The following is an 11,955-nucleotide window of genomic DNA, read 5'->3' as shown; positions in this document are numbered from 1 at the left end:
GACCAGATCCCTTATGTGAAGACCCAGCTGTCTGGAAAAGGTCTGATGCTGAGAAAGGTGAAAAGAAAGAAGGCAACCGGTAGCAAGGAGAATGGGCTTGGTTACAGTGGCCATGAGGTCACAAGTCCTCCTGGTGAAAATCTAAGTCTGGTTACTATAGAGTTGATAACAATTTGATGATTCATAATAAATCAATGTTAATACAGTAATAAGTAGAAGATACAGATCTACACATCATAGTTGAAAAAGATGCTACTGGATTCCTGATTTTTCACTACTGTGAATGTCTTCTACAGTGTCTTCATTTGTCAAAATGTTGATGTGTAGGATGTCTGCCAGGCTAGTCTAAATCTAATCCTGGGCAGTGTCTTCTTTTAAATGTAGCACCTGCTTTTTAAGCACCGCAAAAGAGTTGGAAAAGCAAAGCAAAAGGTTTGCAATCCTTTATTTTGCCTGGCTGAGGTTTTGCATTGTAAAGTTTCTCATTAGCACTCAAGGATTGACCTCCTTTCCTGCCCATCCCATCACTTTCACTTCCAGTCTACACGGCTTCTGCACCACACATTTTCAGTCTCCCCGCTCTCCCCTCCCAGATTCCTGTCACTGCTTTGGAATCTTTGGAATGAGGGAAGGGGAAGACGATGATTTGTGCCTCTGCCATCATGAAGTCGTTTCTTGTAGCTGTTTTTCTTGTCGTGCCTGTTGTTGCTCATCTGGCCTCAGGTAGGGATGACAGAAGGGGGGGAATATCCAGTTCAAAAACCTTTTTCCTTGTGCTCTCCCTGATCCTACCATCTAATTTTTGAACATTAGACCCATCTCCAACACTGGAGCTCTGTTGAGGGGATCTCATGGAGTGGGCAAAATCCAGCCCAGATGATGTGGGTGCTCCATCACTGGAGGCTTTTAAGGAGAGACTGGACAGCCATTTGTCTGAAATGGTATGGGGTCTCCTGCTAGATGGAGGGTTGGACTGGAGGACCTCCAGCGTCCCTTCCAACTCTATTATTCTGCTCTTCTTTCTGTGATCCATGTATCCATCCTATCAAGTCCAAAGAAAATCAGGAATGGTATAAAATCTCCTGCCACAGTCCAACAACTAGAAGACTTCCAAGGTGCCTTCCAGCTCTATTATTCTATGTCTTATTATTGTTCCAAGGACATAAGAGTTGGATCTTAGCCATTCTGCTATTTATCTCTTGGCCAGCATGTTGAGCACCTCATGTTTCTGAATTGTGAAGACAAGCCAGGAATGTAGTGAGAGCGGAGGAATGGGTATGGAAGAAGTGATCTCGAGTGTGATTGCATAACCCAGAGCATAAGGGGCTCATTCTTGAGTAGATGATTTTAGACTTTGTACAGTTGGAGAATAGTATGAAGAACATGTCATCTCACAAATAGACTTTGAATGAAAAGGGTCCATTGTCTTCCAAAGAGGGCTAACCACAGTTGTAGGTTCCCCAGCTCAAAGTGGACAGGGCAAAGAAGGTGCAGCACGCTTAAGTGGACATGGCCCTGGGTTTTTCATTTATGGTCATTTGGAGATGACCTGGGTGGGTCTGTTGTTATAAGCTATTTAGCTTGAAAGGACTGTGCTGTTTAACCTTCTATGTACTTACAGGGAAGAAGCTCCGCTGGTGCACGCTTTCCCCCCTGGAGCAGAAGAAATGCTCTGAGCTCTCCAAAGCGTTTCTGTCTACTTTATCACCTGTCTCCAGCAGTCCTTTTAAGAGGGTTTCTTGCATCCTAGCCCACAACACTTACGACTGTATCAACAAGATTCGGGTGAGTGTCTCAAAATTCCAGGAGTCACTCAAGTCACCAGTTCAGCTTTTGGTACCCAGTAGCTGTGGCAGAGCTCCAGACTGCAATTGGGGCATTCTCACTGAGAAGCCCATATTCCTGGACTAAACCTTCTGGGGGAACCTGGAATCATGAGCCTGAGATGCCTCTGTTCAGGCAGGGAAGTTAAACTTGGTATAGGTTCTCTTGGCCACTATCTCAAGACATTCTGATCGGTTTTTAATTTTGGAATATATATTACATTTATAACCCACTTTTCTGTTTGTACAAGTGCTCCAGTTAGCTTAAAATGGTGAACTATATAAGTCTCAACTGGCTAGGAGAACAATTAAAGAGGATAAGAAATTGGGGTGAAAACCATTCTAGGACTGTTTCTCATCACATTAGAAAGACTAGAATGAGACCAGGTCCTTTACACTTCACAATTTTCATTGAACATTTGGATGAAGAGGCAGAGTGAGTATTCTGCTGATGTGCTGATCACACAAGTTGTTCTTTCTTGGGGGGAGAGGGGGAAGTTACTGGCAGAATAATTTCAAAATTAAACTTTTGAAAAGCAGAAGAGCTCCTAAGAGCAGCAAGGAGAATTTTGCCTTTGTAAATAAATAAACAGCACAAATTACTATTTACTTCTTTGGAGAAACAACTTTATCAGATCATCGCTGAATTGCTGAGCAGATGACACAGATACTCTGAGGTGTAACTCATTTAGTTGGGGATGCCACCCTTTTGAACATGATATTTAATAATGACAGCATGTCTCATTACCCTGGGATGACAGGGTGGCTGCCTTGTGCTTTGCGACCCTGGGATGCAGTGAACGATGACTGGCTTTCCCTCGGGGCTTTCCCTCGGGGCTGTTAGCATCCGGAATCCAGGAAAGAAACACAAGCGCTTCAGGTTTTTAAGGTGCTCAAGGCTGTTTTTTTGTTTTTTGAGCATAACATCTTCCAAGAACCTCAGCTAAGTGCTTCTAAAAAGGTTAAATCAGGGCAACTGAACCAAAGTTTATTAAACATTTTAAGTTTTGCAATACATTTTGGGGAGAAAATCCTGCAGTTGTTATGGCAAAAGTTGGTGCATTCCAGCGACTCTCTGCCTAACTTAAATTTTTCGTTGGGACTGAAGAAGTCACTTGGACGAGTAATGAAACATCTTAGTTTAATAAACTTTGGTCCAATTGCCATGAATTAAGCAGATCAACAGCCCATGATTTAACCATTTTAGATGTTTTTGGCCTGGATGATTGAGTCTTCATTTACATAATCTAGGTGATCAAGGTAGTCAGAAGTGGAAGGAAGAGGCCTTCCATAATGATGAAGTGGCATGATCACTGGAAAACATGTTACCTGTTATTATATAAGTGTTCCTGCTACATTTGTAAAGGATTAGTGTCCAGATATTGTTGGCTACTAATAAACCATTGCAATACAAGGTGGTTCCGCCCCAGGCGCCTGATGGACCCAGACAGGTTCCAGATGGAGCTTGGGCCATTTCCTGAGATTCTGGCTCATGACTCGGCGGAAGACCTGGTGGCCGCCTGGGACAGTGCGGCTGCCGGGGCCTTGGACCGAGTCGTGCCTTTGCGGCCTCTGACCCGGCACCGAACTCACCTAGCTCCTTGGTTCTCCGAGGAGCTTAGAGAGATGAAGCGCCGGAAAAGACGCCTGGAGAGTAGCTGGAGGACCAGCCGCTCCGAATCTGACCGAACACGGGTGAGGTCTCATATTAAGACCTACCTAGTGGCGATAAAAGCGGCGAAAACTAGCTATTTTGCCGCTCTTATCGCGTCATCAGATAATCGCCCAGCCGCCCTGTTTAGGGTGACCCGCTCCCTCCTCCATCTGGAAGTGCGGGATGACCCCTTGCAGGGTCGAGCTGAGGATTTTGTGCAATATCTGTATGACAAAATCGCTCAGATTCGAGAAGGGCTGGCCTCTGACTGGGTATGTCCGGACGGGATGACTGAGGCAGGTCTTGAGAGTGTTATCTGGGGGGAGTTCGATCCTGTGACTCCCGAGGACATGGACAGGATCCTGGGACGGCTGAACGCGACCACATGTTTATTGGACCCGTGTCCCTCCTGGTTGGTACTGGCCTCCCGGGAGGTGACGCGAGGCTGGCTCCAGATGATTGTTAACGCTTCTTTGGGTGAGGGGGTCCTGCCGGCCGCTTTGAAAGAAGCGGTGGTGAGGCCCCTCCTCAAGAAGCCCTCTCTGGATCCGGCTGTTTTGGCTAACTATCGTCCAGTCTCCAACCTTCGCTTCGTTGCGAAGGTTGTTGAGAGTGTGGTGGCGCAACAGCTTCCCCGGTACCTGGATGAAGCTGTCTATCTAGACCCGCTCCAGTCCGGCTTCCGGCCTGGGCACAGCACGGAAACGGCATTGGTCGCATTGGTGGATGATCTCTGGAGGGCCCGGGATAGGGGTCATTCCTCTATCCTGGTCCTGTTAGACCTCTCAGCGGCTTTTGATACCATCGACCATGGTATCATGTTGCACCGGTTGGCGGGGTTGGGGGTGGGAGGCACCGTTTTGCGGTGGTTCTCCTCCTACCTCTCCGACCGGTCGCAATCTGTGTTGACAGGGGGGCAGCGGTCGACCCCGAGGCACCTTGCTTGTGGGGTGCCACAAGGGTCGGTACTCTCGCCCCTTCTGTTCAACATTTATGTAAAGCCGCTGGGTGAGATCATCCGTGGCTTCGGGGTGGAGTTCCATCAATACGCTGATAACACCCAGCTGTATATCTCCACCCCAGGCCACCCCAATGATGCCCTTGAAGTGTTGTCCCAGTGCCTGGAGGCCGTGCGGGCCTGGATGGGGAGAAACAGGCTCCAACTCAACCCCTCCAAGACCGAGTGGCTGTGGCTTCCGGCGTCCCGATATAGCCAGCTGACGCCATCGCTGACTATTGGGGGTGAATCACTCGCCCCCACGGAGAGGGCTCGCAACTTGGGCGTCCTCCTGGACGCACGGCTGTCCTTGGAAGATCATTTGACGGCCGTGGCCAGGGGGGCTTTTTATCAGGTTCGCCTGATACGCCAGTTGCGTCCCTTTCTAGATCGGGACTCCCTACGCACAGTCACTCAGGCACTCGTCACCTCCCGCCTGGACTACTGCAACGCTCTCTACATGGGGCTCCCCCTGGGGTGCACCCGGAGGCTCCAGCTGGTCCAGAACGCGGCCGCGCGGGGGATCATGGGGGCGACGAGGCGCTCCCACGTGACACCTCTCCTGCGCGAGCTGCACTGGCTCCCGGTGGTCTTCCGGGTGCGCTTCAAGGTGTTGGTGACCACCTTTAAAGCGCTCCATGGCTTAGGGCCGGGGTATTTACGAGACCGCCTTCTGCCACCAATAGCCTCCCACCGGCCAGTACGCTCACACAGAGTGGGCCTCCTCAGGGTGCCGTCCGCCAGGCAATGTCGGCTGGCGACCCCCAGGGGGAGAGCCTTCTCTGTGGTGGCGCCTACCCTCTGGAACACCCTCCCCCCAGAATTACGCATAATAACAGACCTCCGGATTTTTCGTCGGGCCCTAAAAACCTATTTATTCCAACAAGCTGGGCTGGCTTGACCAAATTTTTTAATTTTTAAATTGATTTTAAATTGGAAATGGTTTTAATTCGGCCAAAACATTTAATTATTTTAAATAGTTTTTTAGATTCACCATGTTTGTATATATGTCTTGTTTTTACCTTGGCTGTGCACCGCCCTGAGTCCTATTTTGGAGAAGGGCGGTATAAAAATTTAATTAAATAAATAAATAAATAAATACATTGTTATCTGAGATGTTATGCTCAGATAACAAAAAATCAGCATTGAGCACCTTAAAAAAGTGAAGCGCTTGTGTTTTTTTTCCTGGATTCCTGACGCTAAGCAGCCCTGAGGAAAAGACAGCCATCATTCACTGGTCACCAAGCACAAGACATCCACTGCCTGGATGGTTGGGCGAGAGTTGAAGTCCACATCACCAAGGTTGAGAAACATTGGACTATTGTATCATCCAAATGACATTCTTCTGTAATTAAAAGCAAGATGCCAGATGGACCAGAAGAGCGGGTAGAGAAGAAACTAAAACGTTGCTTTAAATCTCTCCCAGGAGAATAAAGCTGATGCAGTTTCCTTGGATGCTGGAGATGTATACTCTGCTGTGAAGCTTTATGGCTTGACTGTGGTGGGCAAGGAGATCTATTTGGGAGGTCAGTTACCTTCTTCCCAGAGCCAGTCTTCTTTATTCATATGTGAAGCATCATTACTAAGATTTTACGTGTGGGCATGTACAAACATAAGAACATAAAATTTAAAATGTACAAAAGCCTAATTTAGGCGGTGCATGCCCAGAAGAGTGCAACATTGATTGCATTCTGTTGCACGGTCTTAAGAGTTGAGATGACAGGGCCCAGGGGGCAAGTGTACATGGGTGTGGTAGTCTGCAGATCGCCACATCCACTGTAGGCAGAAGTCATCCAGTATGCCCATTTATTCAAGGTATCTCAGAGCCAGTGACCAGGGTCCAGAGAAAGTCAAGGAGTCTCCCCATTCAAGGCTCTTGATAGAGGAGGGATTTCTGGGACAAAAGGCTACTGTGAGTTGGATGTTCTGGCCAGGCTTAGTGCTGGAGGAAAAGGTCAGGCAGCAGAGTTACTTTAGAAAAGAAGCCACGTAGGAAAGTTGCCTTGGGCCACCCTGCCAGGTCTCCTTACCAGGAAAGCTCACTGATGCCACTCAGATTTATACCTAGGCGCTATACCAGGGTGTTTCCTTTTTCAGAAAAGGATTCGAAATTTTAATAAGACCAATTAGATAAGACAAATTGACATTAAAAAATGAAAAGTGCAGGGGGAAAAAAAGGGGAAAAAAAGAATGTTTAAAGAAATTGCTCCTGATCTTCTTCATAACAAGCAAACTTCACATTTCTAAACCACCATTAATAATTCTATTACATGAATCACTTCTTCCCAACTCCTAAAACTTAACCATCCACAAATCCAAAACTCATTTAAACATTTCCTTCCAGAAGCAGCAAAAAGTCCATAAAGGATACTCAGAACTTTATAAAAATATTTATTATTTTATCCCTGATGGAACAGGTTGACTTTATATTCTTTTCTTTTGCTCTTACAAATCTTAATCTTTATTTTATTAAGAAGCTGTCATAGGATTTGATCTCCATCCAAATTTTATTTCCCGTTACTTGGGAACACAAAGGTGCTTTTCAAAACTTTGGTTCTTCTCTGAAAACGTTTTGCAAAACATTTTCAAAGAAAAAAATAAAAAAAGTCCAGTTGCATTTTTAAAAGCACCTTTGGGACAACCATGCCCTGGATGATGAGAATCTCCATAGATATATAGCGATCCCTTTTGGGATGAACACCCTAACATGGGAGTTGCTTCACAAATTTAACAACTCTCACTTGTAAATCCAATAATAAGTCAGATCATTTTTCATCTTTCAGCTTCATCTGTATTTCCATTTTACTTTTTATTTCTGGATTAGAGCCCACAACTTCTATTTTGTTTTCTCTGCATGGGTTTGAATTTCTTTTATATCTATCCTGTTGGTCTGTAAATCCTTCCAAATTATTTTGCTTTGTATTTTTCATTTTTTTAAAATGATACACTTTATGTATCACTGCTAATCATCAAATTCAAAAGCAGGCTTTTCTTTCCTCTGCCTGGGATCATTTCTGTATCGCATAATCTCTCAAATTTCTTTTGCTTCAGTCTTATCATCTCTTTCCTGAAATGTTAAACATTTCTGTTCCCACAAAGATGCTACCTTGTTTTTAAATACTTCAAAAGTCTTGTAGCAAAAGTTATCATATTTCAAATATTAAATAAAATATTTCAAATTTATTTGGTCCCTTAGTTTGTTTCAAACTTTCTTGGATTAAATTCTTACCTAGGTTTTTTTGCCGTTTACTTAAATTATTAATTAATTTTTCCCTGCTTTCTGGAATAAAGGACCACTCACCATAGTTTTTCAGATTTGTGACTGGGAAGACCTCTTTTAACTTTCAGTTATATTCCAAAAGTGCTTTAAAAATGTGGCTTGATGAACCTCATATCCACATATGCTCCGCTGCAATTGAGAGCTTAATGTAAGGTGACCAATCGTTCTCCTTTAGGGAGGACAATCCTTCTTTTGTAAGTTCTGTCCTCTCTTGAAAAGTGTCCTCCTACATGTCCTCCTTTCTGATATTTGAAGACTAATCTGTAAATCTCCGTATTCGATCGATGCCGAGCCAATCCGTTGCGTGTGATGTGACTTATTTGTATTTGACATGACAATTCATCAAGGCTTAGTACAGTGTGGCGAGACGTGATTATGAGACACATGCGCTCCTTAAAGGAGAATTGTTTTGAGAGAGTGTGCCACGCGCAAGAATGCGCCATGGGCAAGTGGCTTTGTTTACTTCTTACCAAAAGACGACACGGCACACACGCACGGGTCCTCCTTCTCATTGTAAAAAAGTTGGTCACTTTACTTAATGGCTTCCCTCATCTCCTGCCACTCAAATCCATGAGTTGACTGCTGTCATGTGGTCTCTTCATGAAGAGAAGCCATCTGGAGCACAAGGGGGCAATCACTTGTCCTCTCTTTATCCCGAGAGGTTCCTTAGGATGGGCCTTCTTGAAGGTCCATTGGTCTTGGCCACACCATCATCTCTGCTTGGAAGTCCACAGAGTGCTTTTCCTCTCACCCCAGAAAATATGAAGTCTCTTCAAATGCAAAGAAAAGTAAGAAGGTAATTGAGCAGAGCTATGCCTGTGCTTTATTTTCAAGAACTGGGAAAGAAAGACTCTTGTATAAGGAAAGAATGTTAAAAGCATTTGGCCTCTGGAGCTAACAGGAGGAGCAGTGTATTTACCGGTAGATCCCTCCATACATTGTAAGTAAAGAACTATTTCAGTAAGGCCAAGATTTATTACTTTATTTACACTTTCACCAAATATTGTTCACAAAATTCATTGGACAAAAGCCATGGTGTTAGTCATTCTGCTGGAGGTGCATCCCAGGTACCACATGACTTGAAATAACTTCTTTCGGGTTGTATTTAAACAGAGAAAAAAAAAATACTGCAGAACAGACTGTTTCAAAATGCTTTTGGGTTAGGTTCCTTGTCAATCAGGAGTACCATATTTGATGCAAAAGGCTCCTCATCCTGGGCAGCTTTGTTCTCTACAAGTGAATGTCGTTTCCACTCTTAACTTTCTCTGTCTTAGGTAACTGTGTGTTTGCAGTGGCTGTGGCCAAGCGTGGAACGCTGGATCTCCAAAGGCTCAAAGGAGTCCGAAGTTGCCATAATGGAGCTAGGTGGACTTCGGGCTGGAACATTCCCATGGGCTTCCTCTTAGCTAGAAGTGATCTGATGTGGGTCTCAGGCCAGCCCCTCAGCCACGGTGAGTGGACAAGAGTTGCCACTTTGTCTGAATCTGGGATTACTTCTCCGTAGGTATGAGGGATGAGGAGCCTTTTGCATCAAATATGGTACTCCTGATTGACAAAGAACCTAACCCCAAAGCATTTTGAAACAGTCTGTTCTGCAGTATTTGCACTCCCCCAGAAGAGTACGTCTGTGACTTCTGGACTTTGCCTCTCTTTGGCTGCTACATTGGATCTGGGCCTGTTCGGACTGGAAGTTGGAACGGAATGTCTTTACTTAAGTAAAGAGCCCTGGTGGCGCAGCAGACTAAAGCACTGTTATTAACATCAGCTGCCTGCAATTACTGCAAGTTCGAATCTCACCAGGCTCAAGGTTGACTCAGCCTTCCATCCTTTCTAAGGTAGGTAAAATGAGGACCCGGTTTGTGGGGGCAATAAACTGACTTTGTATAAAATATACAAAAGGATGAAGGCTATTGCTTAACGCATTGTAAGCTGCCCTGGGTCTCCGGAGAAGGGCGGCATATAAATCAAATTAAAAAAAAAAAAAGTGAATGCTCTTTATCCAAGATAAAGGCCGAGATAAATTTTTCATTTATTCATAATTTCAGTTTCTACAGCAAAGTCATACATAATTCTGGATGCCTAACAAAGATCAGAAACTATACAACAATTAAAACAGAAATAAAATGGCCATTCTCAGTGTATATTTTTAATGATACAAGTAGTTTAGTTTAATTTGGCAAAAAATCTATCTGTAGATGAGGAACAATAAATGAAACTGCTTTGAAGTAACTCAGCATGGGTTTTGGAGTCTGACAGATGGGCTATTTAGAGAACATAGCATCAGGAAGATGGATTGCACCACAGTGTGTTGTGTGCCTCATGAGTTAGTAGACAACTCTAGATAAATTGTTTATGTAGCCTGGTCCTTACCTTGCGACCATAGGTGCACTTTGTTGAAATAAGTCCACAAATCCCAGTCGTTTGGGGTGCCCTCCATGAAAACAGACACTTACCATACTAGACTTGCCCTTCATGCATATCTGCTTTTCATTCCGCTCTTCTTCTGTTGCCAGCGATCAGTGGTTATTTCAATGCCAGTTGCATCCCTGGTATCGGAGCCACCTATCCTAAGCTCTGTGTTCTCTGCCAAGGGCCGAAGTCGTACATCTGGGACAAGAACCATTTCTGCGAGGCCAGCCATCGTGAACCCTTCTATGGCTCAGAGGGCGCCTTCAGGTGCTCTTGTGTTCACTCGGGTGCTTCCTCGTGATGGCATTAGAAGCCAGGCAGAGCAACTCGTCCACTGACTTCCCTTTCATGCAGGTGCAGGTGCCTGAAGTTGGGGCTGGCGGAGGTGGCTTTCGTGGATCACCTCACAGTCATGAGTGCGACAGGTAAGCTTTTAGCCCAGGACAGTGTCTGACTTTTGCACTTGATTAAAAGGGACCCTGCACTGTTGAGATCAAATTTCACCCTCTTCTGTTGTATTATTTATTTATTTATAAAATTTATTTATTTATAAAATTTATTGGCCGCTCATCTTTCCATGGGGTAACTCTGGGCGGCTTACAGTTACATATACAGTTAAAACATAAAAAGACATTAAAACCAAGGACACCTGGGGAGGGCGTGGGCGCTACAAGGGGAGGTGGGATCTGTTGTTACTCCATCAGCCACTTCCATTGTCCTGATCCGCCAGCTGTGCCCAGTGTCTTTTTCATGGCAGTAAGGTGATCTTTTATCTTCAACCTAAATCTCTCTTCTTATCACTCTTGATAAGAAGACTGGTCAGGAAGCCATGCCAAGAACCCCAGAAGCCATTGTCTGTCGAGGAGGCCAGGCACCCAGGACCTTTGCCCCCTTAGTAACTGAACAAGCTGTGGTCCTTTTGTCCCATGGTGGGGCGGAGATGGAGGGGGCGGGCTTCTGCTCTGTGGGCTCCACCTTCAGCTTCTTAAACCCTCTTTTTCCTCTTGCAAAGACTTGGAACAGGAGGAGTACGAGCTGCTGTGTCCTGATGGATCCACTGCGCCTTTGATGGCCTACTCTACTTGCAACCTGGGCAACGGACCAGGCCGCGCAATTGTCACACGCCACAACTTGCAGAAGATCGTGAAGAAATTTCTCCAGGTCATTCAGGTATTTCCTGGCAAACAGATGCAGATTCTCATTCTCAAGAAGGGAACTGACTTGAGGCTGGTGCCTGAGGTCCATTCGCATACCAGCTGGGAACTCTGGGCATTGAAGTCCAGGCATCTTCAAGTTGCTAAGGTTGAAAGACTGGTTTGCATCATCTCCCCCTCCAAGGGTTTGATGCAAATTTGTTTCCTGTTGCTTAGCTGATGGAAGTGACTCTTCAACACTGTTGCCCTGGCTCCCAAATAACCAGGTGTTTTCCCCAAGGTTTTACAGGAGATCTCAGGGTTGGCTGGGTCTTTCTTCCTCGATCACACCACTGGGTGGATTATATCCTTAGCAAGCTTTGTAGGATGCTTTTCCTCTTGCAATCCCAGATACCTCCGAGCAGCCTTACTGCCCCCCTGGGGAAAGGACGCTTCCTTCGGGAGGTGCATGTCAGCTGCAAGGCACTTGGAAGGATGTGACTGTTAAGGAGGAAGAAATCCTTTGCTCCAAGGGAGGCAAAGCATGCTGGGATTGATATAAGATTTTAAGCCATGATTCAGAAATAAGAATAGGGAGGTGGCTACTAAATTGATAGCAAACCCCCCTCCCCCTCCCCACATTCCCTGCTTCCCCCCAC

At 45.4% G+C, this 11,955-nt stretch overlaps 1 protein-coding gene across 1 annotated transcript in view; it reads left to right on the top strand.

The window, feature by feature from the left end:
* Positions 1-647: 647 nt before the first annotated feature.
* Positions 648-11,955, top strand: part of LOC139321850 (lactotransferrin-like) — a 29,548-nt gene continuing 18,240 nt past the window's right edge. The window contains exons 1-7 of the mRNA XM_070950767.1: positions 648-723; positions 1,622-1,785; positions 5,901-6,000; positions 9,029-9,205; positions 10,268-10,430; positions 10,524-10,588; positions 11,176-11,333. Of these exons, the coding sequence (XP_070806868.1) occupies positions 663-723; positions 1,622-1,785; positions 5,901-6,000; positions 9,029-9,205; positions 10,268-10,430; positions 10,524-10,588; positions 11,176-11,333 (888 nt within the window). The 5' untranslated portion in view covers positions 648-662. The remainder of the gene's footprint in view (positions 724-1,621; positions 1,786-5,900; positions 6,001-9,028; positions 9,206-10,267; positions 10,431-10,523; positions 10,589-11,175; positions 11,334-11,955) is intronic.

Source organism: Pituophis catenifer, unplaced genomic scaffold, assembly GCF_029215685.1.
Source record: "Pituophis catenifer annectens isolate HBS135680 unplaced genomic scaffold, rPitCat1.0.hap2 SCAF_10, whole genome shotgun sequence".
In the NCBI taxonomy this organism is placed as follows: domain Eukaryota; kingdom Metazoa; phylum Chordata; class Lepidosauria; order Squamata; family Colubridae; genus Pituophis; species Pituophis catenifer.
Note: the sequence above shows the minus strand (reverse complement) of the source record. Positions and strands in the feature narration are given on the sequence as shown.